This window comes from Schistocerca piceifrons, chromosome 3, assembly GCF_021461385.2.
Source record: "Schistocerca piceifrons isolate TAMUIC-IGC-003096 chromosome 3, iqSchPice1.1, whole genome shotgun sequence".
Lineage (NCBI taxonomy): Eukaryota > Metazoa > Arthropoda > Insecta > Orthoptera > Acrididae > Schistocerca > Schistocerca piceifrons.
The window spans coordinates 693,762,846-693,790,718 of NC_060140.1; the positions used below are offsets into that span (position 1 = coordinate 693,762,846).

Consider the following 27,873-nt stretch of genomic DNA (forward strand, 5'->3'; position numbering starts at 1 on the left):
TCCCCCGACCTGGATGCACAGTGAAGGTGTTGTATCCCCTCTTGAGGCAAGCTGCCCCACAAATCCTTCATATTCTGGATATTGACACTGGGACGGAGTTGACGTCCCAGCAGGGGCCACGCCTGTTCTATGGGGACCGACCCAGTGATCTTGTTGGGCACTGGAGTATTTTAGCAATACGCACACAGTTCGCAGAGATATGTGTCATGCGCGGACAGGCACTATCTTCTCGAAAAACGGCACCACGGTACTCTTCCATGAGTGGAAACACATGACGGCGTAGAATGGCCGTGTCATACCGACGTGCTATCAGGGTTCCCTCAGTCACAACCAGCCACGGCCATACCCGATGTCCCCCCACACCGTGGCGCCAGGAACAATACACCTGTGTCTCTCCGAAACATTGAAGTAATGGGATCTCTCACCAGGTCTCCGCCGTACTCACCGACTATGGTCATCTAAGGTAGTACACAATAGCGATTCCTCACTGAAGACGAAGCGACGCATTAATCAGCAGTCCATGCTTCCAGGTCAAGTATTAACTCCAACTACAGCCGGTTGTGTCGTGGTGTTAACGACAACCTACACATGGGGCAGGAATTCCTTAGTTCGGCTGCTGTTGGTTTCCGACCAATGATACCGGATGACAAATAATGTTGTAAGTAGCTAATTATTTGCTCTCGAACAGCAATTGCAGATGTGACGGAATTACAATCCTGTGTTTGGTTAATAATACAGCGATGCTCCCTAGTGGTGATCAGACGTGTTCGACTCGAAACATGACGACGGGTGTGCCTGCCCTCCCATTTAGTTCAACATCTGGCCGCTGTCAATGTCCCACAAATCTGGATGTTGCACGATTCTATCAGCAGGCCTAATGAAGACCCACAACGAGGCTCCTTAGAAAATTCTTTCTCACATGACGCACGGCACCTTGGCTTCCTTCACAGTGCCACTCAACTTTTGACACTGTTCACTCCCCTTCTATGACCCACCAGGCCTGGTAGCAACGCTAAACATGAACAACAATAATGCAGTCTGGTAGTCATTGCAGCTGTCACAAAGAATTGCAACTTGATCATTTACATACCCGCCGAACGCGTGTTATGTGTAGGAAGTTATATTGATGTCCGACCGTGTATTCTGCGTACTTAATTCTTTTTGTCAGGCAGTTACGATTTGAATGAATTGAACAGTCTAATGAGCTCACATAATAGACTGACAGCAAAACGAAGAAAGATGAAAATATTGTGGGGTAGCAGAAGCGAAATTAAAAATAAACTGAACATGAAAATTGGGGAACCCGAAATAGAGGAAGTTAACGAATTCTGCTATCTTGAAAGTGGAACAAGACGTCGCGGACGAAGCAGGGGCAACATAAAAACCAGCCTAGCACAGTCAAAGAGGGCGTTCCTCTTTAACACAGGTCTACTACTCTTAGTATCAAACATAGGCCTTAATTTCAGGACGTTCATGATAGACGGGAAACCGAAGAAAAAGAGAATCGAAATATTTGAGACCTGGTGCTACACATGGATACCGAAAATTAGGTAAACTACTTAAATAAAAATGGGAAGGTTATCCGCATAATTAGTAAAGAAAGGAATATGCTGAAAACAATGTCTTGAATAAGGAACAGGATGATAGGATGAATGTTAACACATCACGACTCATTTAGTTGCCACCAGAAGAAGCTGTGGGGCATAAAAACCATAGAAGAAGGCAGGTTCTGAAATACATGCAATAAATAATTGTTGGTGTAATTACAACTCAGTAAAGTAAGTTAATGCTATACGAAAAGACATCGACGGGAAGAAACTCATGGTGGGCCCCACAAAATCAGAAAACGGATTTTAAAAACGGCATGAGTAGTTGTCAAAAATGGAGTAGAGTACCGTAGTACTTTTAAACGATATGTTGTGTACAATGAAGGCAGTTTTTGATTGATTTATTTATTTTTCATCAAATTTCGTCTATTGTGATGAGACACGCCATGAATTCCTCGCCCGTGCGAGTCTTTTCGTATAGCACACATTTCTTTTACTAAACTGCACTTTCAGAGTTGCACTTACACACAACAATTATTTGTTGAAAATTCAAGTATCTGTCTCTCTCTACAGGTTTTACTCTATGCAGCTTCCTCTATAACCATAAAATCAGTTCCCTGATTTTATATAACAAACGTCCTTTATAAGACTTTCCCCTATCACTACTATCAGTCCTGTCACGGGAAAAGTCCAGTACAGTATAACACTACCCATTATCACTACGAGAGCAATTTCCTAATAATGTTACTCCTTCGAAATCAATTTAAAGTTTGGCCGTGATAGAGTGCTAATGGAAACTTATTGGACAAAGTTTCGTCACCAGGAACATTTCTAATAGTCAGGTTCAAAAATGGTTCAAATGGCTCTGAGCACTATGGGACTTAACTTCTGAGGTTATCAGTCCCCAAGAACTTAGAACTATTTAAACCTAACTAACCTAAGGACATCACACACATCCATGCCCGAGGCAGGATTCGAACCTGCGACCGTAGCGGTCGTGCGGCTCCAGACTGTAGCGCCTAGAACCGCTCGGCCACACCGGCCGGCTAATAGTCAGGGAGCAGCAGTTATTTTAACGGGAATCGAACGAATGTAACTGTGATGATAGCATAAAACTGTAGCTACGTAAATCAAGGACGGTCACTAGCCTAATTAGACAATGCGATTCCAGGTAAATATACTTCTAATCAAGAAAGCTAACTGCTGTATATAAGCTTCAATGAACTGGGATAACAATCAATCAATTGCAAAAAAAAAGAAAGGTTTATTAAACCTTAACCATTGTTTCGACAGTTTTAGACCTTTCTTCTTCAGAAGGTATTCTACCTAATAATAAATATTACGACGTTGTGTACAACATAAATGATATCGTCACAGCAAACAAAATTACAGGAAAAGTGGAGCACACTCACGTAGAATCACATTATCTATATCCAATGTGGAGTCGTTGACTCTGACTAATACATACGCGTGTCATACACTTAGTAGTTTCCTGCGCGTCCTGTATGCGCTTAGCTGCAATGAGCAGCGTGCGTGATACTACAGGTACACATTCATTGCTAGAATTAACATGTTAACTAAAAAGTATAAAAGAGGGAGGGGAGGGAGTAAAAAAAGTGCGGCAATTAAAGTCAAATGGGTAGTAAAGAACCCGTAGGGTCAGGCTAACTTTGCAAACTATTCACAGTATCATAAAAACGCACGAGAAGCAGTTGTGCCTGAATAAGCAACTGCAACAAGCATGAGTGTCAAAGTGAAAACGCTTCAAGGAAATATTATCAATGTGAAAGAGGTCTTATACTGAGGCATTGACGGTGGAGGTTCGAGTCCTCCCTCGGGCATGTGTGTGTGTGTTTGTCCTTAGGATAATTTAGGTTAAGTAGTGTGTAAGCTTAGGGACTGATGACCTTAGCAGTTAAGTCCCATAAGATTTCACACACAATTGAACATTTTCTTGAGGCATTGAGTTCGCCCATGATATGAAGGAACACTGTGACGGAGAAACTGCGAGTATTTAGACAAATGCAGATTGGTGAAAGAGATAGTGTGGGAGAGTCGGGGGGGGGGGGGGGGGAGGGGGGTTCGAGGGGGGAGAGGAAGGGAAGGGGTGGTAGATCATCACTTGCGAAGCATTATGCTAAAGAAAGTGGTCGTACTGAGAAACAAGCTGTATCAACAAATATACTAGAAGGGGATATGATTTGAAATACCCAGTAGAATAATGAGTAAACAAAGGATTCTAAGCAGGGTACATATGTCAAGAAACCACAATGTTATGAGCAGAATAAAACACCCATTAAATTTTTTTTAATAAAAGGGGGAGGGATCCTTCTAAGATGGTTCATTACTAGAATGTTGAACAGCCACCTACCTGTGGATAAAGAAAAGTACATTGTAAAAGAACAAATAAAAGATGTACTCTAAGTGAACAAAGAATTCTGAGAAAAGAAAACAGCGCGGAGGCCAGCATCGAAGAGAAAACTTAACTATTCGGCTAGAAGTAGAGGCTTGAAGCCTTCCAGGAAATATCTGTTAGCAAGTTGAAGCTGATCGTTTAGAATGTAATAGCCACATGAATTAAATGACACACTTTTTTACCCCCTCCTCTTCCCACAAATGTTAGTATTCTTCACTAATATTATTGTAATCATTTCCTGAACTTTTATTGCAACGACACCATATTTGTCCTACCCACAGTGTCGTAGTATTTGTTATTAGGTACAATAGCTTCCGAAGAAGAAAGTTATAAAACTGTCGAAACCATAGTTAAAGTTTAATAAACCTGTATTTCACAACTGGCTGGCTGTCATAAATGCTACATCTGACATTACTTCTATCTGAAATTTGTTTTGTAATTTTGACCCAAAACTATAGTACATCCTAGTACTTATTGGTAGGATTGCTATGTGAACAGTACAGAAAAAAAACTTAAAAGATCTCTACAACAACTCTCTCTCACTAACGTACACTGTCTGTTTTAACACGAGAAAGATAATGATCATTACACAGCACCAATTAACAAGGGAATACACAGCTAAATTGGACATGAGGTGTCTATAACACATTATTATTGAAATACAGCAATATAGAAATGATTATTAAACTGTTATGATTGCCATTTGTTTCAAAGTGGAGCGCGTAAGTCTTTTCACAATGTGTAGCGTAAGTGAAACGTGGGTACCCCGAATCTGTTATCGTCTCAATAAGTTTTTGCGAGTTGTGTAAGTCTAACTATTCATACAGACGGTTACACTGCCGCAGGTAAGATCGTTATCCCTCAGTCTCTTGGTGACGAGCAGGTTGACTGCCGGTTTGCTCCAATATTTGGCCGACAAAAGGAAGAGAAGTGGTTCAGACTTCTCACACATAAAACTTGTGTTAAATTAAAAATCTCTTTATGTTGTTCATGGCATGGGAGTATGTGTAGTCGTACTGATGATGAACTGCCCGCAGACTGGGACGTTAAGCTCCCCGACACACACTTTGTGCGCCCACTGGAGTAGTAGGTTAGGTCCGGCATTATCACATGCTCTCCGTACATAAGACACTGAGAGTACTGGTAGAAAGTATGGTGCTCGGGAATGACGCCGTCTGTGTGTCAGTGATCATTTAATCGAAGCCTTTCTTACAACTTTGCAGTTTTATACAGAATCCGACAAAGGAGCAATTTTTGCAGTTTTCGCATACGCATAGACGATGAATCGTTATAGATTGTTAAAAAGTAAATCCAGAGTTGCAATGTAATGCACTAACTACTTGCTACTCTGAGGTGATAATAATTTTTTACGCGCAGTTTCATTGTGCTCTGAATTATCTGAGAAGTGTGAAGGGCGGAGGAAATCGATGCCAGGCTACTGGAAGAAAACCATTCCTGAAGTTCAAAATGTCTTGCTTCACTTACTTTTTTCAGCTTTTGTACTGTAATGACTTTTGTTGGTTTGTTACATATCCTTGTTAAACAATAAGAATGCTATAGCCTTTTAAATGGAAGACTAAAGCAACATATATGGTGAAGGACAGTGGTTTGGTGACACTAATGCTGTGGTTTTTCTTCTTCTTTTTAAAGATGAGATGTACCAAACAACTGCTTCTTTGTTCCAGCTCTTCTTGACTCTACGTTTGGTGACAGAGATCCATCTCCGCGACGAACTATAAAAGCCGCTATCCTGTGTTGATATCCCTTTAGAGTGGAATTTAATAGCAAAGATGCCGCCTGGAGTCAAAACGTGAGTTTTTCATGCACAAAGTGAAAGGGAAGTTCCTCTGACATAGCATCATTCCCACAGAACTTCGTTACTAATTTTAGTCTCTAATACACTCCCAGTTTTGGGGGAGGGAGGGGGCATTACAAATCTTCAAGCCTGTAAGAAATTTGTGGGAATTTGGTGAGTAAACTTGGTAACCAGATATAAGCAACCAAGACAACTATCACAAACTGTTTAAATCATACGCCTTGTAGAATCCGAAAAATAGCACATTCATGTAACTGAGGACTTATTACAGATAACAGGAAGAAGTAGAGACAGCTGAAGGAATTAGATAAGGAATTGAACCACTAAAAGTAGTACATGAGTTTTTTATTCGGGCAGCAAGGCAAATGACGATGTCTGAAGCGGAAAAGATATAAAATGTAGAACGGCTATGGCATGGAAAGAACTTCTGAACAAGAGAAACATTTTAAGATCCAGTATACAGTAAGATAAAAAAAAACGACGTGACATAACGGTAGGGATGTATAGAGATGGTGGTGGTATCGTGTAATCAAGGTATAAAAAGGCAGTGCATTGGCGGAGCTGTCATTTGCACTCAGGTGGTTCACGTGAAAAGAATTCCGACGTGATTATGGCGGCACAATGGAAATTAACGAACTTAGAACACGGAGCTAAACGCATAGGACTTTCCATTTCGGTAGTCGTTAGTGATTTCAGTATTCCGAGATCCACAATGTCGCCGAGAATACCAAATTTCAGGTGTTACCTCTGACCACGGACAACGCAGTGGCCGACGGCCTTCACTTAACAAACGAGAGCAGCGGCGTTTGCTAACAGACAAACAGCACTGCCCGAAGTAACTTGCAGAAATCAATGTGCCATTTTGGGGTCAGGGATTTTCTCTTCCTCGTGATGACTGGGTGTTGTGTGCTGTCCTTAGGTTAGTTAGGTTTAAGTAGTTCTAAGTTCTAGGGGACTGATGACCATAGATGTTAAGTCCCATAGTGCTCAGAGACATTTTTTTGGTCCATGTTCGGCAAACGTATCCGTTAGGACAGTGCGGTGAAATTTTGCATTAATGGTCTCTGGCAGCAGAGGACCAACGCGAATGCCTTTGCTAGCAGCACGACATCGCCTGTAAGGCCTTTCCTGCGTTCGTGACCATATCAACTGGCCCGTAGACGACTAGAAAGCCGTGCCCTGATCATATGAGTCCTGGTATCAGTTGGTAAGAGCTGACAGGTGATTTCGAGTGCGGCGCACACCCCGCAAAGATGTGCACCCATGTTGTCCGCGAGTCACTGTAAGTTCGTGACGGTTCCATAGTGGTGTGGGCTGTGTTTACATGGAATCCACCGGGTCCTCTGACCCAATTAAACTGATCATTGACTGGAATTTGTTATGTTCGGCTGCTCGGAGACCATTTGCAGCCATTCATGGACTTCGTATTTCCAAACAACGGTGGGATTTTTGTGGATGACATTGTGCCATGTCACCGGCCACAGTTGTTGGCGATTGGTTTGAAGAACATTCTGGACACTTCGAGCGAATGATTTGGCCACCCAGATCACTCGACATGAAACCCACCGAAAATTTATGGGACGTAACAGAGAGGTCAGTCGGTGTGCAAAATCCTGAGCCGGCAACACATTCGCAATTGTGGACGACTATGGTGGCAGCTTGTTCCATTTAATCCATGCCACGTTGCTGCACAGCGCCGGGAAAAAAGATGTCCGACCCGATATTAGAAGGTAACCTATGACGTTTGTCATCTCAGTGTACATTTAAGTGTTAGGAAGCATTTTCTGAAAGCATCTGTCTGGCGTGCAGCTCTGTATGGTAGTAAAATGTACACGTTAAGTAGTGTAGACAAGAAGAGACCAGAAGCTTTTTAAATGTGCTGCTACGAATGACTGCAGATATTAAGTGGGTAGATCGGACAAAAACTGGATATTTACTCAATACAAATAGAGGTGAATAAGTGTCAAGACACAGGTGGACTAAAGGCAGGTATCAGTTGATAGGACACAAGACGCCAAGGAATAGTTAAGGAGGGAAGTACGAGGGGAGACTAAAGATTCATTACTGTACAGTAAGAAGGCTCAAATGAAAGTAGGCTGCAGTAATTATGCAAGAATGAAGAAGTTGGCACAAGACAGATTAGCATGGAGAGCCACATCAGATCACTCTTGGGACTGAAGACCACAACAACAACAACAACAACAACAACAATAGAGGTCATTTGAGTATTGCCTCACTGATGACTGATAACAATGGTCTATAGTGGATTTTTTTACAGAAACCAGAGTAGACGGTCCCTATAGATTTCGAGCAGTTAAATACGAATATCACTATTAAAATTGTCTCCTAGCCCAGTTTTAGAAGTAAGTTGGGACTTTACATTCCACGTATACTGCTACCGTACTCAATCGGATAAACTTAGTTTATTGGTAACGGTTCTTTGCCTTCCTCTTGTGGATTGTGTCTGGAGCACCTCTCTGTAGCATCCAGCAGAGATCAGTCGACGTACCAGTAGCTCACCGTCCCGTATACCACTTTTCGCTCAGAGAAATATCCTGGTGGAACGTCTCGCCGTGCTTGCCACTAAATGCACCAAGATTCTCTGGGAACACATGAAGGCAATGGAGTGCATTTTCAGCGTCACATTGCAGCCAATGACCTTATAAACATGAATGAGTTCGTTGACGAGTTCTCTATAATTTCCGGCTCTCCTGTTCCCTGAGAACAATTTTATCACTTTACCGAAACAATGCCATGCATTCAGCCGATCAGGAGTTCGAGTGGACTCAAATGTATGTCCGCCAACAGCTGGCGTATCTTTGAACGAATGAAAGTCCCCTTTATGATCTTATCTGTGCTGAGTCGCGGAAACTTCTTACACAAATACTGAAATGCTGTTTCATTCCTGTGCGCAGCCTTAACAAATGCTGTCATGAGTCCCAGCTTAATGTGCAATGGTGGGAGAACAGGTTTGTTCGGATTCATGAGAGGTTCTTCGGAAATATTTTTTGACTGCAGGCACAAAGGCTGTTCATGGAGGCCATTTCCTCTCTGTGAAGCATTTTGCTGTTGCCCGAGTGTCCCTCTCATACAGGCAGCAGCTACAGTGTATCCCCCTTGCAAACCCAACAGCATCGCAATGTCTTTGAAGTCTCCATATACCAGCCATTCATGCTTATTGTAATTAACACAGTTTATAAAGGATTTCAGTACGGTATATGACCTGTTTTAGCTATGGTACCATACACAACACAGGTGGACGGCCTATCATTACTATTAAGTAAGGGTATTGATTTCAGGCTTGTTTCTTAGTCATCTATAAAGAGTTTCCACTCGTCATGTTGTATGTAATGCTCAGGTCTTGCCACAAACCGTCAATATCACTGAAAAATGTAATGTCGTCTTCAGGACTGAAATGACATTCAGTTTTATCAGGCACTCCCGACACTGCTGCAGTCGTGAGGCCGAGAGTTCAGCTTTACGATTGGAAAATCTAAATCCCTAATCACAATGTGTGCTTTTGTCTGCTCTGCACTGAAAAAGTTCACCTCATACACTTACCGCTGAGGAACTGTTATCACAATACCTTTAATGTAGCTCTAGTAATGCCTCATAAGTGTGACTGTGAAACGAAACCACCTTACCTACTTGTAACCCTGCACTAGGAGACAATTTTAACCTTGATTTTCGTGTCCAGCACACGAGTGCTTTCGTTTCTGTAAACAGTAAAAAATTAAAATTTGTGGATCAATGTAATTACAGTTCTCAAAATGATAGATATTGTAATGGCTATAAATGAGATATTTGTATTAAGGAATGGGAAGTGAAGGGGGCCTGACTTACAAAAGGTATGCAAGATTATGGTCAATTATCAACGAAAATTGAATGAGGAAATACTACAAATACATTTCTTCGCCTTTATTTTCATCCAATCTGATTGCTTCGCTACCTCCAGCGAAAGCTGAGAGGCGCACTGTGGTGAACGCTTCTGCATACGGTTTGCACCGTCCGCTCCACGTGGAAGGTAAGTGGATACGCGGGACGTTAAGTTTCACACGAGGCACCTCTGGCAAAGAGCGAATAGCCGAGCGCTGCCCTCGGCTGAGACGTCTCCACCGCCGGCGCCTGTGAGCCGGCCTGCGTAGCAGCATCATTGATCGTTGATCTTCTGCTTGTGTGCACTGCGGTAGTGTCCAGTGACCGAGCTCATCCCGCAGCTTGCGCTTTTGTTTTTAGTGAAAGCAAGTGTTTAGTAGTATCGCCGTTACTGTCGTCTAAAAGGCTCCAGGGCTCGTATTTATTTTCTTGTTTTTATTGCTTGTAGATCACATTTCAGTAGTAGAGCTTTACGCCGCTATCAGCGCGACAATTGAGTAGCTTCGATGTTGTAGATTTGAGGGCCTATAGTCGTATTTGATTGTCTGCCTGTGTGCAGCGCTATAGTTACAATGTCAGTGCTAACACAAGAGCGTGCGTTTTACGTTTTTGGAGTTTAGTGGTCTCGTCGTTACTGTTGTTTTAAAGACACTAGAATTTGTTTTTATTTTCTTCTTTTTGTCTTTGTAGAGCTTAATTACAGTACACTGTTTTCCATTAAAATTGTAAAATCATGAAGAGGGCATGCAACAAACGGCTTGAAGTGTATTTGGATCTGCAAACGATTAGCATTTCGGCACAGCCGCTCAGAATAGGTAGCTTTACGCCTTATACATTTTGTACATAAGGAAACAATACGTTTATTCAGAAACTGCTTTTGATTGTAACTGAGAAGCTCGTGTTACGCATCGTGTAAGAATGAGAAACGTCTACCGGTCTGAGTAGGATTTTGAGAGACAGAGGATCGTGGCATATTGAGACTGGTTTAGCGTCCCGTGGTATATTTGCACGCATTGGGTGAGATCTCAAAAGCCCCATCCGAATATATACTCTATTGGTTCCAGAGGTCCGCACTTAAAGCCACGTACGATTTCAATCACCCCACGCCACTAGCGCCCGAAAGGACATATACACTGACGAAAAAATAAATCCCAACACCGAGAAGGAGTTGTGCGACATAAACGGAAGTTGGTTGGTGTGTCTACATCTGAAAGATGATTTCTATTCTAATTTCGAGCCCGTGGCATAAGAGTGGCGCTATTAGCGCCGTTATGAGTTGCGACTCATCGCAAATCACGTTTCTTTTAAATCGCTCGTGATCGTTACTTATCTTTAAGACTGGATGTGGTGAATTGATAGTGGTCAAGAAGCCTTTAAGGCGACAAACTCGCCATTATCAGCACCTCACTCAGTTTTTACGAGGTCACGTAATACTGCTACGAGAAGCTGGATGTTCCTTCTGCGATATTACAGAAAGTCTTGACAGAAATGTAGCCAGTGTACGTGATTGCTGGCAGCGATGATCACGCGAATGTACAGTTACAAGAAGACTGGACTCCAGACGGTCGTGTGACATTGCCTAGAGCGAAGACCAATGTCTTTCGTGTATGGCTGTGAAGCATTGTAATGCACCTGCAGCAGCAACTTCAGCAATATTGATACCACAGCGAACTGTTACAAATCGGTTTTTTCAAAGACAGCTCGCAGCCAGTCGCCCTGTAACGTGCATTCCACTGACCCTAGACCACCGCCATCCGCGACTACAGTGGTGTCAAGCGAGAGGTCATTGGAGGGCAGGTTGGAAGTCTGTTGTGTTTTCTGGAGAAAGCTGGTTCTTTTTCGGTGTCAGTGATGGCCGTATGTTGGTTAGAAGTAGGCCAGTTAAGGGCCTGCAACCAACCTCTCTGCATGCTGGACACCTTGGACCTACACCTGGGTTTACTGTCTGCCTGAGGCAGGATTCGAACCTGCGACCGTAGCAGTCGCGCGGTTCCGGACCGCTCGGCTACAGCGGCCGGCGAAAGTAAACCAATTGTCTTTGCATAGGGCTGATTTCCAAAACAACCTATCATTAGTCTAGTCTTTATGTAATAGGTTGGCGCTCAAGGACCAAAGACGTGCAGTGTGACTAGCCAGCGTTATTGCGATATGCTTCGCCAGGATGTCATACCCGCCCAAAGGAGAGAGACGCATTGAACTGAACAGTTTTCTTGCAAGATGGGCCCCACAGCACATTGCTCGTGAAGTTCACCTGCTTCTCCTAAACACATTTGGAAACGATCGAACTATCAGTCGATTGTTTCCAAGAATTTACCATGGGAATATTCACGCATGTGCTGATCTGAAGCACAGCGTATCAAGAGAGGTGCTTCGTTCTGCTGTGCAGAATGCAGTCCTGCGCTTTCGGTCTCTTTTGGACACTGGTGGGCGCCTCATTCAGCTCCTTTTATAGTAGTAATGGTGCCGGTATGTAATGGTGTGATGTACCTTAGCAGCACATTAAAAGGATTTTAATTGAATTGATTTAGCATTATTTCTGTTCGCCATGTCCTTGATATTATTGTTACCAGGTTTAGTCCTAGTATGGTAATTATTATCCGTGTTATAACGTGTTAAATAGGGAAAGTTTAACCATAACCACCCGGTATATTCGGGTCCATAGATGCTTCACTACGTTATCCAAAAGCGTCTTATGCAAATTTCAACTGGTTTGGTTGCAACGACGTGCCTTACGTTTCCTTTAACATTTATATTGTTCTCTCGGCAGTGCAGGATCATTGAGTCGCATCGTGCGCCTTCAGTCAGGAAGTATGTTTTTAGCAAGACAAGCAGTCACACGGGTAGTGGGAGCGCGCGTTAGCTCTTCAGACTGTCAGCACGGCAACCATTGTCGACTCATCCCTTGATGCAGCAGCAGAGAGTGGTGCGCCGACAGTAGCATGTTCAGTGACAACACCGGACGCAAGCAAGTGCCAGTTTTGCGCACATATCCGTGTGCGAAGAGAACGAACATCTCCACATTACTGTCGTCATCCTCTTACCAGCTCAACACCGGGTATAAATTTGTAGTTTACCATTGGACACACGACACTATCGTTTCTCGTTCGCATGAACGGTAATTTGAACAATAGCCGTTGCATTTGTGAGGTGGTAAGGTAGTGACTGCGCCCGAAATTCAGAATCGTGTCATGTCATGTCTCAAAAAGGTAATGCAAGATCCCACAATGCCCATGCTGGTCGTGCCTACGTCGATACGTGAATGTTTTATCGTTGCACTGCCGAGCGCGCTTTCCAAAGCTCTCACCACCTGAAAACATACCGTCATGGATCGGCGATAGACTGGCAACCAACCACTCGCCAGTCATTATGGTTGATGAATTCTAGCTTACGTCTGAATCAGCATGGAATGATATACCCATGTGTACGTATCCATCTCCCAAAATTTCGCACCCCGAAACGTCTCAATAGAACCGTTTCATAATACAGTTGACCATGTTTATCTTGTTCCCGTCTCATCTGCTGTACCGCTTGTTCACGGTATACTTCATACTCCCCCAGAAGGACAGAGCAGTGGGACTGTTATAAATTCAATAATTATCTCACCTTTAGATACAAGCAACTTGTGCACTGCATAAGAATTTTATGTTTTATGTAATTCAATTGCCACATTGGTCACAACGGTTTCCGTCAGATCACCGAAGTTAAGTGCTGTCGGACTTGGCTAGCACTAGCATGTATCACCGTCAGTGCTGTTGGCAAGGGAGGTGCGCTTAGCCCTTGTTAGGCCAGTTGAGGAGCTACTGGATTGAGAAGTAACGCCACCAGTCACTAAAACTGACAACGGACGGGAGAGCGGTTTACTGACCCCATGTCCGTCTGTACCCGCATCCAATGACGCCTAAGGCCTGAGGGTGACACGGTGGTCGGTCGGTACTGTTGGGTTCAAAAATGGCTCTGAGCACTATGGTTCTCAACTGAGGTCATCAGTCCCCTAGAACTTAGAACTAGTTAAACCTAACTAACATCACACACATCCATGCCCGAGGCAGGATTGGAACTTGCGACCGTAGAGGTCGCGCGGGTCCAGACTGCAGCGCCTAGAACCGCTCGGCCACTCCGGCCAGCGGTACTGTTGTGTCTTCAAGGCCTGTTCGGACGGAGTTTCGTTTGTTTTATGTAATTTAGTTACTTATCCTGTGTATCCTCTGTAATCGACATTGTAATATATGTAATGAGATCTTACATCTTCATATTTCCCGCTTTACCTTGCCTTTTGTGTGAAGGAATGAGAGAGGTTATTTGTCTTTCCTTGTTTACAAGGCATGTGGCAGACTAGCTGCTTTTCGGCAGCTGCGGGTACAGGGTAAACAACCTCGCGTTCCTTTACTGGGGAAAGGGGTGTATCCCCACTGTGCGTGTCTTATCTGTTACTTTTACGTTCGTGGCGGAAATGACCACTGTGGTCTTTTGTGTTTTACTGCCTGGTTCTCTGAGTGCTACCGTTCGTAGGCACTCTGCTACTGGCTGCTGGTGAGTTTAGTTCGTGGTTCTTAAGCTCACTCTTTCTACTTAAAAGTCGTTATGAATGTGTAAGTTCTTCATCCTAATAGAAGCGTTACATCTCCTTTTCCAGGATGTTTTTACTTATAAGCGTAATGCTTCATTAGTGCAAGCGAGCGTCCCGGGTTTCCATTTATTCAGTACTCTGGGTTTTCTCTGGTCCTTCAGATTATTGGGTGTGGAAAGTTCTCCACTGTGTAATGATTGTGCCAAGTTAGGGCGACCTTTATTGTGTGTGAATGTGATAATAAATGTGTCTTCGTATGAGTATGTTTCTTTCTCTCCTAGTCTATGGGTCTTCCCCTATCTCAGATTGTGTGCTTAGATATACCGATTTCCACAATTTGCTTTGTTACACCTATTTCCACGTGTTCCTCGTTCGATGAGACCTCAACTCCAGTTTCTGTATTTCAACGCGTGATCCTTGATCAGCGTCTAACGTGTTATTTGAGCAACTGCATTTTCTTAGTTTTGTGAGATTCATAGGTTCATAAGTAGGTGACATCGGTCTCCGAGCAGCCGAGCTGTGTGCACACGCGGGGGGTGCGCTGCGAACTTTTAAGTTTGAAGTGCTCCCACTGCGTGTTAAAAAGCAATTGTGTCCTGATAGGGCCGTCTTACTAGTGATAGGCGAGATCCTCCGGGATAGCCGGATGGGCTAGGAATGTTTAGCATAGGGAATGAAGAGGCACCAGGGCCTCCTCACCAGGCAGTCGACCGACAGGTGGCCGACTCCCCGGGCGGGGTACGTCCGCGCGCCTTCAGGCACAGGTCAAGAAGTAGGGCAAGGCCTAATTCCGCGAGTAGGTCTGAGTCTCTCCATCGCAACGTCGAAAGACACTACCACACGAGCGCCGAGAGGGAACTGACAACAGGAACGACGCCCACCATGGAGCAGGCAATGCTCCAAACCATCGAAAAACTACGAAGGGAAAGCTCGGAACGCCCGAAAACCCTGGAAACAGCCAAGCCAACTGCCCCCAACAGGGGAAAAACCACCACGGCTACCACTGAAGCCGTAGCCGCTGCCATTGAAGCGGAAAAACGCAAGATGGCCGCCGCAGCTGCCGCCGCCGCGGAAGAAACAAAGATGGCCGCCGGCGCATTAGCACCAACCGAACGACACCAAATTGACATCAGAGACACAAATAGCACCAACCAGCAAATCCAGCAAGAAACAAATCACCTAGTGGGAGCGAAAGGAAGGGAAATGGAACATTACGCGTCATCGAGCGAGGACGAAGAAATGGACCAAGACACGCCACAAATGGATCAAAACACGCACCAAATGCAGCAAATGGAGCTATACGAAGATAACGAGGGCTTCAGAGTGCCAAGAAAAACAATCAAGAGGAAAAACTCCACTGAAACCGACACCCAAAACAAGCAGTTCACAATCGAAACGAGGAATAGATTTGACACCTTGCAGAACATACAAAACCTGCAAACAGGGAATGGTACACCACAAGAGACGCCTCAACAGAGCCAAAACATGACAACATCACAGAGAACAACGCCGGAAAAGCCCAGGGTACCCCCCATAACCACACAGTATGCAGGCCACTACCTGACATTAAATGCAGCACTGAAAAAAGAAATGGAAGGACCCATTAGGGTGATACACAAAGGAAAGTCAATAAAGTATCACTTTGAGTCGGTCAGAGACCAAATAACAGCACTGGCCTTCTTCAGACGCCACCAAATCGGAAATTACACCCACCAGCTTCAAGAAGACAGACAGCTCAAAGTAGTCATCAAAGGTCTGCCTGACACAGTCACGGAAGACGAACTCAACACAGACTTAAGATACAACAACTTCCACCCAAATAATGTACACCAGTACAAGAAAAGGATTCCTGAAACAAGGGAACTTAAACCCATGGACGTGTTCTGCATATCACTAGATAAAAAACCCGAAAATCAGAACATCTACAATTTGAGATACCTACTTGACACAAAAGTAACAATTGAGACCTACAAAAACAGAGATGGACCGCCACAGTGTAAGATGTGCCAAGGATTTTTTCACACAGCGGGATACTGTGGCATGCCCACCAGATGTGCAAGATGTGGAGGGGATCACAGAGCAAAAGATTGCCAACTACCAACAAATGCCATCCCACACTGCATCAACTGTGGAGAAGACGGGCATGCAGCGTCCCACAGAGGCTGCAGGGCTTACCAGGAAGCAGCAGAAGCTTACGCAAGAGAAAACCAACAACACCAGCAAAGACAAGCAAGACAACAACCACAGATAAGACCAACAGCGATGCCAACACCAGCAGAAGCACAACAAAGAGGGAGAAGAAGAGCATGGGGCAACATAAACACACAAGGAACAGAACCAACAACAGGCAACCAACAACAAGGAATGATGGAAGGAGTCAAGGGCTTCATTGACGAAGTAAAATCCATCTGGGCATCCTTCAACTGGAGGCAAGTCCTGAACACAGCAATAAGAACACCACAAGAAGTCAACTCAGCACCTGACGCTATGTCAAAATTGATGGCTATCGCTGGAGGAGCGATGAAAATATTTGAAATCTTTAATGGAAATTAACAGGAGAGGGCAAAAACTACTACGCATCTGCAATTTTAATGCATGTGGAATCAAAAACAAAAGGGACCTCCTAAACGAATTTATTGAGCAGAACAAAATAGATGTACTAATGGTCACAGAGACCCACCTACGACCATCCCAAAGCTGCAAACTTAGGAACATGATATGCCACCGCACTGATAGAGTAAACAGGATGGGTGCAGGAACTGCCATATACCTCAGGCAAGACATAATGCACCACCCAGAACCAACCCCGCCAATGACAGCACTTGAGGCAACACTGGTTAACATAGAGAAGTCCAATGGCAAACTGCTACTAGTAGCAGCGTATCTCAGCCCAAGAGCGAACCTGGAAGAAAACGACCTAACACAGATATTCGATAATCACGACCGCATACTACTGGCAGGCGACCTAAATGCGAAGAACGAAGCATGGAACGCACACAGGAGCAACCCTCGTGGAGAAGCACTACAAAACCTAGAAGAAAGGCTCCAAGCCGTCGTCACAGCCCCCCTAGAAGCGACATATGTACCCTTCAATAGCAGACATCAACCAGACGCCCTGGACATATTCATCGTCAAGAACATGGACCCAGATATGGATATGCAGGTTAGAAACAGACTAACATCAGACCATCTTCCAGTAATTACACAAATAGGGGAGACAATAGAACCCCCACCACAAAGACAAAAAATAACAACAGACTGGAACCAATTCAGCCGCTGGCTGAATAATAATGTTAACCCCACTGCCCCACTCAACGGTGAACAACAAATTGACGAGGCTATTGGTACCCTCTCGGACAAAATCAAAAACGCTCAAAGAAAGGCCACAATCAAGACGACATTCGCGGAAGAAAAGTACAACGAGCTCCCACCATTGATTCAAGACCTCAAATACCTCAAAAACAGAGCGAGAAAGCGATGGATTCGATACAGAAACCCACAAGACAGGAGAGAGGTGAATAGACTCACGCGGGAAATACACAAAAGAGTGCTAGAATGGAAGGCGGAAAAGTGGGAGGACCGCATGAGTGAGCTAACACTCAGAGGAAGAGAGCACTGGAAGCTGATCAAAAGCTTGAAGAACCCAAAACCAAGGAAGTCAGCACTAGTGGACGGAAACACCGTAGTATTTGACGCACTACGACAAGCAGAACTCTTCGCCCACACCTATGAGGAGCAGAACAAGATAGAAGAGGAGGGTAACCCAACACAAGAAGAGATAGAATTCGCCAGACACATCAACCAGGAGGCTGACGCAATCAAAACACACCAGCAGATGATAGGCCAGAACTGACGACACCAACAGAGGTCCGGAGAATAATAGCAAGACTAGGAACACGCTCAGCACCTGGACCAGACAACATCACAAATGAACAGCTAAAACTAATCCCACGAAAACCGCTGGTGCTACTAACACGCATCATAAATGCATGCATGATGCTAAACTACTTTCCAGATGCGTGGAAAATCAGCAATATTGAACCGATTCCCAAGGCAGAGAAAGATCTAAAAAAGCCCGAGAACCACCGCCCGATTAGCTTACTCTGCACCATGTCGAAGCTTCTAGAACGCGTCCTGCTCCCGCGAATAAGACAACCCCTCCTGGATGGGAACGTCATCAGGAGAGAACAGTTCGCTTACCAACAAACATTATCAGCGGAGCTCCAACTGCTAAGAATCACAGAGGAGATCACAAAAGCAATGGACCTGGCAAAGTACACAGCAGCACTAATGCTGGACGTCGAAAAAGCTTACGACAAGGTGTGGAGGAACAATCTGCTGGTGAAGCTAAAAGAAGATACCGACATACCCAGGTGCTACTTAAGCATGATCAACAGCTTCACGACAAACATAAACGGGCAAAGATCGGAAACTAAGACCTTGGAGGAAAGGAATCCTCAGGGATCGGTACTGTCTCCCACCCTCTTCACAGTGTATGTGAATGACATTCCAAAAACAGAGGACACAGTACTGGCCCAATTCGCCGATGACACGGCAATACTGACAAGCCACAGAAGACTAGACACCACAATTAGACGACTACAAGAACAAACCAACCTAACTGAAAAATAGGCAAAGCTAAACAAAATAAAAATTAACGCAGAAAAGACCAAAGCCATCCTGTTCACAAGACGCAGACCAGACATACAAGACAGAATAGAACTCAACGGACATAGCATCAACTGGACAAACAAAGTAAAATATCTAGGAGTCACACTAGACAAGAAAATGTTATTCACAGACCACATCAAGGAGAAGAAGACGAAAATTACAAGGGCAATCCACGCTATCTACCCACTTCTGACAAGCAAAGAAATGACAACCCGGACCAAGATGCGGATTTACAAGGCAATAATACAGCCTGCCATCCTGTACGGGTGCTCCGCATGGGGCATCACGTGTAAGACGAACATTAAGAAACTGCAGACACTCCAGAACAGGTGCCTAAAGCTCACCCTACACACCTCCATGGACCAGCACAGAGGCAATCCACAGGGAGCTCGAGATGCCAGGAATAGCTGAACAAATCGAAGAAGCCACCAGGAAACTGGTGACAAAGATAGAGAGACTCAGACCTACGAACAACAGGCTTGAAGACATTGCCACGGTGGAACCAACCGCCTGGCACAAAGTCAAGGTACCTCTATTAATCATTAGGAACCAACAATAGTAAGCACCAACTGAGGAACCGAGAAGAGTGAAGAAAGAACACAAACAAAAAGAATACAAGAAACAATACTCAAACCTCATCAACCACCATTAAATCAGGACCACTAAAGGGCGAAAGTGCCCACAGTGAGTCCCAAAGCGCTGAAAAAGGAGACCCAATTATTTGTTTTTGTTAATAAATAAATGGAGCCCCCAATTAAGAAAAACCTATCCTGCACACACGGGGGACCAAGCTCCTAAGGAGCTAGAACCCCAGCCATCGCACAAAAAAAAAAAAAAAAAAATAAGTAGGTGAAATCTTAAGGGACTTAACTGCGAAGGTTATCAGTCCCTAAGTTTTCACCTAAATTATCCTAAGGACAAACACACACACCCATGTCCGAGGGAAGACTCGAACCTCCGCTGGGACCAGCCGCACAGTCCATGACTGCAGCGCCTAAGACCGCTCGGCTAATCCCGCGCGGCTTTGTGAGATTTTAGTAATCTCTTATGTGGGGACCACGTGTTGCACGAACCAGGGGGGAACTTCAGCTTTCCTGGTCTCGTTGCTTCTGTTCACGATTCTTCGTGATTTATTTTAACCTTTGCAGTCGTGTACTCTTTAGTCATTAATCTCGTGATATTTATCTGTGTCACTGAGGTGTTGTTCGGTCGCTGATGTATTCACCCACTTGCTCTTTCCTTCTCTCATATATATATATATATATATATATATATATATATATATATATATATATATATATATATATATATATAGTGGATGCGAATTCCTTATATGTGTATCAGTAAAATCGGTATCAGTAAAATCGCCTCAGCCCTAGCGTACTTATGATGGTTAACTTCTCTAGAACTTTATCTTTTTGTGTGAATCCAGTTTGACTGCATAAAGCTGTAGGCTACGTTCCTTTTCCTCTCCTTTCACATTCTATACAGCAACGAAGGTGTGTTAATTTAACGTGATCAAGTGAGTTTTTCCATGTTCAGGCAACCGTCAGCTATTGAGGTAGAATATTCGACATTATTTCTCATATGTGAATTTAAGAACGTATGTTCCCATTGAAAACTAAAATCGTATTTCCAAATGTTCAAATGTGTGTGAATTCCTGAGGGACCAAACCGCTGAGGTCATCGGTCGCTAGTCTTACACAATACTTAAACTAATTTAAACTAACTTACGCTAAGAAGAACACACACAGCCATGACCTAGGGAGGAGTCGAACCTCCGGCGGGAGGGTCCCCGTATTTACCGTCGTATCTTTCTGACTTACAGGTCGTCACTCTCACTGCAAAATGTAGTGTGCCAAATGCTTATATTTTCTCAGAATGTTTCAGTGTTGTTTTCAGAAGTTGCACAAAGGGGGCAGTGATAATAATGAAGCGTAATCTGATAGGCAGGCATATTTCTGCAATGCTGTTAGTGATTTCAATGTGCTGGTTGTTTATGCCGCCAAGCTGCGTGTTTATCGGCGCATGCCTCAGAATTTGTTCTTCTGGTATCCACGCTCTCCACTCTCTCTCAGTCGGCATGTAGCTCTGAACATAGTCTGGCATTTTATGTGACTAATTTTACTGAAGTGACTAGCCCTTGATTTTAGGGGCCTTAACTTTTATAAAGCGGTGTACAGATCGTTGCCTACACATTTCATGTGGAGATGTAGATCGCTTTACTGACTGACTGTTCGCTAATGTGAAGTTTGTAAGTACTACCTGTCTTATGTTGGTATACATCATGTTGTTTGTGACATGCCTACACTTGTTGTAGGTAGTGGTTTCTGTACGACGCTTAATATTGGTCTACGATATTTTGAATGTAATTTATGTTGTCGCATTGTATGCATGTTAGTTGTCTTTCGGAAGAAGAGGGGTTTAAATCCGTTGAAACCACGATTAAGGTTAATTGAAAACCACTATTTATTGAAACCGGCTTTCTGTCTTACTCATCTGCTATGGAAATTACGATGTGTTTCTTTCAATGGTTCATTTGTTATTTATGGCGGAGGTTTAATTATAACCACTCTGAAATTTAAACAAAATGCTGTCATTGCATTCTTGACAGCAGGATGTGTCATTCCAAAGGAAATTCGTCAGAGGGTGCTAGCAACTTACGACGATTGTGTTGATATGAACACTGTGCGTCGTTGACCAATTAACTTTAAAGATGATGTGATGGGAGCATCTTACTTGCGTGACAAGTTAAGAGTTGAACGTCCTGTGACAGCAACCACTTATTTCAGCCTGCAAAACATTGACAGACAGACTAAGGAAACTCAAAGAGAAACTGCAAGCGTAATCGGCATTCCACAGGAACTTCTAGGTCACATTGTTGCTTTTCTTGGTTATGTAAGATCTATGCACGAATGGTGCCCCGTATGCTGACGTATGAAATGAAAGAGCACACACTGTAAAACTGCCAGAAACCGTACGACTTCCTGCACGCAGTCCAGGTCTGACGCCATCTCACTTCCATTTATCTCCAATCATGGAAGATCTGCGGGAACACCAAAACGCATCTGACGCGGTTGAGAAAAATATGAGAAACAGGTTGCGGTAACAGAGCGTCGACTTCTTCCGCGACGGCTTCAGAACACTTGTTCGCTGGTGCTTATGCGGAAAAGTGAATATCGGTCGTTAAAGAGCACATTCCAAGGATTACGTATGTTCGATTTTGCAGTGCCTATATTGTTAAGAAGAACGATTCAGGCATTTCCGAATGAACTCTGCATCGTTCTTCAATAACACAGGTACTGCTGTATCGTATTTATTTGCCGATACCAGACAGCGACTTTCAATTAAGATGTCTTCCCCTATATGGAAATTACATCATGAGCGTACAAGTTGTGACGCAGGAACGGCGACATTTGGAAATTCGAGTCTGGTCCTGAGTGGTACACGGGTAGCCGAAGAGATTGCTGCTAGCGTAACGCGGAAAAACTGGACTTTTGAGTCCATGCCTGGCGCAGGTCTTCATTGTCGTCATTTCCTTACAAAGCTGATGGTTGCTCGTATTCGCAACTTTGCATTTCATAATTATTTATGGGTTTGATTCATTAAAATGTTCACAACCGAAACCCAGTTTGTGAAGTAACAAGCATTATTTTTCTTTCTAACCTCATATATTACCTTAATAAATAATCTGGTGTACTGACGAGCTGAAACTATTTACGACAAGCAAATTGACAAGGAATGCCACAAGTTGATTTATTCTTACATCTCTTATGATTAGCATTATTGAGAGGCACCCACATGCCTTGCTCATACTGTGGCATCAAGCAGTCAGGCCTGCAAGATGAGTGGTCTGCCAAGCGAGTGGATTCATTCTTATTTATCAAGTAACATGAGCTCTAGTACTCACAATTAAATTACAAATTATTTTCCTGTATGAATATTACGCAACGTAAACGGATAACGCACATCTGACTATTAGTAATTTACACAACTCTGACTGTTCACAACGCACTGGCAATACCACATTTTCTTTCTTACTCAACGGCCTTGATCAACACGTGGCCATCGCACTGAATATGAATGGCGCAACATTATAAATTCTGGATATCATGACAACATACAGTTCGAAGGAAAAGGCCACCAATCTTTTTCTTTACACTGTCTTTTTTTTATTCTGGTAAATTCTATAACCTAAACACACCATCACATTTTCTACAACAATTGCACATGAGAAACTCCGCCCAGTGGGCATGGCCTTACATTGGTGATTCTCTATCTTATGGTCTCGTAATTATCTAACCCTACAGTGCAATTTCTGGATAGGATGGTGGATCTTTTGCTATATCTCGCACTTCGACTCTCACACCCATCATCACGAAAATTTCCTCCAGGCCGAGCGGTACAAAAGGAACATGCATAACCCACTACCTCTGAACCTAACTTACTACTCTCCCATGCAAACCACACATACTTAAATTACATGACATACACCACACTGGCAACATGGAATACAACACAAGGAATAGTCCCAACGTTATAATCACATCACTTTCAGCTTTCCCACTTCAATTAGAATACATCCCAGTTTCACACGACACTGCCCCACTTCGTAGCTTTTCTTTCCTACTATGAACTCTGGAGGATATATGCACGTCATCCTGTGCAATGCAAGCCAAGTGGCGTTGCTGGATAGACGGCTGACTCACCTTGCTTCACTCTCAGGGTATTATAGTTTGAATCACGCGTCACACGGAAACATAACACGCAAAGTAATATTAAGAACATATTCGTCACACACGCGAGTCCTCAACTGATACCATGGTCGAGTACTTCTCTTTATCCTTTGTCTCACACACAGATTGAGGCTCACACAGTGCTCACCACGTGGAAGTACTCGTCTCGGTGACCAAAGGACCGTCTCAAAGATGATCATATATTCACATTCACTATCTGCGGTTAGCGGACGACCATACATTCATTCCTTTCACAGATCTCAACAATTTGTATGTAGGGATTTATTTTGTGGGAGTGCACATGTGATAAATTAAATAAATAAATTATCCTTCTTTCCTACACTGGTATCCGGCTTCGGTGTATTAAGTGAAATTGAGTTATTATTACAAAAAACATGTTGTTATGACAAGAATAACGAAGAATGTTGTACCTATTTTCAATGTCGGGCGGTACTGTACCCTTTCATTATAAAAAATCTTTATTTGTATTGTTGGAGTCCTTAAAACGAAAGTACTAATGAGAGCAAGAGAACTGTAATTGCCACTTGCCACAATTTTCAGTCATACATATTGTTCAGAATTCTCTAGAATTAATAAATTTTGTCCTGCATATTGAAAATCGTAGAGATCCGTATTAAGCATCAACGATTTTTAAAACTGCCCTACTTATGCTAATATGCAGAACAAAACGAGCTCGCTCCTTTAAAGAGAACTCGTTTACAGTGGGTTACTTCACTAGAAAACTGTACACCTAAAGGAATACTTTATTTTTAATTACTCGTTTGCTGCTCCCCCAATTTTACAAGGCACACACAGCAAACTTACCTGTCCATCCATTTGGTACGTTACAAATTCGCTCGATAAAGAATGAACTCACTGATCGTGAATCATTCATCGAGAAACACACTTCTTAGTTCGTGTATTCGTTAATGACGAGAAATTTGAATAATCTGGCCGATATTCTTAGGTTGAAAATACCAATTGTACCTGTACTAAAATTTTTGTAACAAGGGCATACTCCACATTGAAGACCATAAAAATGCTTATAAAGGTCTAACCATAGAACAGACTGTATTTCATGTCTCTTCTTCGTTTAAAGCGTAATGCAATGTTCCACGGAGACGTCACCAACTATTTGACAACAGGTGAACCTAATGGATGGCTTGTGAAAATCTGCAAAGTCAGTAAATGTTCTTAGTTAAGAGGTTTTGCTTAGACTAAAGGATATAGTGAGCTTATTATCTGAACTTTGCTCCCCGTTAACAGTGTGCTAAATTATTTTCATACTGTATTTTATAACGACCAGGTACTAGACATCCCAACAACTTCCCCTCTTCTATTTTTATCATAATGAATAGCATAACCAACACAATCGGCTAAAACATACCACTGCGAAGAAGAGAGCTTGAATATCTCGCATTCATTGGAAAATTTAAAAAAAACCACTCCAACGATATGAGCAGTAAATCCGTGCCAATCTTGAATAGTATACATTGCGCAGCATTGCATTAACTCAGAATTTCACTATATTATTCTGAACAACCGTTTCTAACTTGTACAAAAACAATGGAAGAGCATTACGCCAGATACGAAAATCACGAAGTTTCCGATAAACACAGAGTACGCTGAGAGGCACGGGGTGTCATGTATTAAGTGTTAGGAGCAATGTGCAAACTTTTAAATACCGAACAATTTACAAAGACGTGGGTAGTTACAAACTAAACTTAAACTTCTCATAAGAGTATTTACTTTTTCCTACCAGTCAAGGTTAAGAGTTACATGTCACTGTTACGAAACGTATACATTAATACTGACAGCGAATAATATCAAATGTAGGATCAGACAGTACAGAAGAAAAAAATACAATAATTTCCATAAACAATGAGCGCTGCTGACTTGGTCACCATGACCCGTCTCTTATAACTGGTCATAGTGAACACAAATTATTTTACGGTCTTTGTGTGGATTCTCAAAGAATCACTAAATAATTATCTGACATACATGAACGTATGCGCAAACTGCACGGTCAGAACTAATAGCGCGATTGAATCCAAAAGTTCTGTATATATCACCTTTAAGGTCGCGTTAGAGAGTGCTGTTTTACTGTGACTTATTTGCCTGAACGATATCATAATTAGTACCACAACGGAAAAGAATGTGTGGAGAGACAAGAAAAAATTGTGGTTCCAGAAGAGAGGCAGCGACGTTTTCAGCAGTCGCAGGAGCAATAGTCTGGATTATTGATTGATCTGACCTTGCACCATTAAGTCAACTCGGCTAATAAAGCAGGCAATCTGCTAAGAATAGCCCAGTGAACCCATTATCACAGCAAGGTAGACACGAGGCCTACACCCATAACAGTGCAATTTCATTGCCTACTTGACACATGAACGAAACACTGAAAGAAAGTTTGTCAAGAAAAAGGAAAGTATTCAGATAGTTAAGGAAGCCGAAAATGCAATTATGTCGGAAGAGTGAAAGTTAATAGTAGGAAAAGGAGGAGAATGAAAAATAGTACGAGAACTTTGACTCGGGGGAAGAATGAAGCATGAAGCCGTCTGCTAGAATTTCACACAGAGAATAATTTAATCATTCCAAACATTCTTTTAGGAATCATGAAAGGATATTTTACACGAGGAAGAGATGTGAAAAGATCGTAAGGCTTCAAATAGACTCTGTAATGTTATGGCAGAAATTACTAAACAGATTTTGAACTACAACACATTCCCAGCGGTAGATGTGGACTGTGACCATAATTTATTGGTTATGAACTGCAGATTAACAACACAGTAATTTCAGACAGGTAGGAAATTAAAGAAATGAAGTTTCTAATGTTGGACTTCTGAAGGCAATAGGGATAAAATACAAGGAGTGAAAGGTTGTCTACATCTTGTACAGAAACCAGACGGTGGGTTTAATAGACGAAGGACATGAAAGAGAGGCAGTAGTCAAGAAAGGAGTGAGACAAGGGTTCTACCCTACCTCCGATGTTATTCTGTCCGTACATCGAGCAAGCTGTGATGGAAAACAAGAATAAATTTGGAAAGAGAATGAAGGTTCAGGATAAAGAAATAAAATCTGTGAGGTTTGTTGATGACAATGCAGTTCTTTCAGAGACGGCGAAGGACTTAGAAGACTAGTTGGATTGAAAGAATAGAATCTCGAAAAGACGTAACAAAATGATCAACAAAGGCAAAACAAGAGTAACGGAACGTAGTCGAACTAAATCAGGCTATGCCGAAGGGATTAGCTTAGGAAATGAGACACGACAAGTAGTAGATGTGTTTTTCCATTTGGGCAGCGAAGGAACAGATGATGACCGGAGTAGGTATGATATAAAATGCGAATTGACAATAGCAACAAAAGCATTTCTGAAAAAGGAAATCTGTTAAAATCGAATATAAATTTAAATGTTAGGACATATTTTCTGAATCTATATGCCTAGAGCTTAATTTTTGTACGAAGTGAAACGTGGCCAATAAACAGTTGAGACAAGAAGAGGATAGAAACTGTTAAAATGTCGTAATACAGAAGAAAGCTGAAGATTAGATGGGTAGTTCGAATAACTGAAGGAGGAAGTACTGAAATGAATGGGAGGAGGGGGGGGGGGATTTATGGCACAATCAGGCTACAAGAAGGAATCGGTTGATACATCCAGAGGCATTAAGCAACCGCCAGTTCAGTAATAGAGGGAAGGATAGGAGTAAAATTATTGAGGAAAAGAAGAACTGTAATTCTGTAATCAGGGACAAATAGACGTAGGTTTCAGTAGTTATGCAAAGATGAAGAGACTGCACAGTACAGACTAACGTGGACAGCTTCATCAAGCCAGTCTTCGGAATGAAAACACAAAAACAGCATTTTCGAAATTAGATATTTCGGAAACAACTTGATAATGAAGAGGAAAGAAAAAAACAAAGCAGCTATAAGCAGATCGTCTTCCTCTCTGTAATGTGCGAGATATTCATTAAAGTATATCCTACAAAGCATAGAAAAACTCACCAAGTTACCTTCCATTAGGAAAGTGGGATGTGCTCCAAGACTATGATATAACTTTCAAAACGGTAAAGAGGTGCAATAAGTCGCCGTTGCCATTGTAGCTTTTTAGAGCAGATCCACATTTCGTCGAGTAACCAGCCATTATAGTAAAAGCACAGTATACAAAAATTACAACTCATGACTCACCTATGTCGCTTGGCCACTAAATTCATACCAGTATTTTAGAGAAGTTATACATGCCATAA

General features: G+C 42.9%; 1 protein-coding gene across 2 annotated transcripts in view; it reads left to right on the plus strand.

Moving 5' to 3' along the window:
• LOC124789684 (ATP-dependent translocase ABCB1-like) overlaps nt 1-27,873 on the plus strand; it is a 238,757-nt gene that overhangs the window by 55,857 nt on the left and 155,027 nt on the right. Inside the window, exon 2 of one of the 2 annotated variants that reach the window (XM_047257119.1) lies at nt 5,649-5,773. The exons of the other annotated variant lie outside the window; for it this stretch is intronic. Within the exon in view, the coding sequence (XP_047113075.1) occupies nt 5,754-5,773 (20 nt within the window). The 5' untranslated portion in view covers nt 5,649-5,753. The remainder of the gene's footprint in view (nt 1-5,648; nt 5,774-27,873) is intronic. 2 annotated transcript variants of the gene reach the window in all.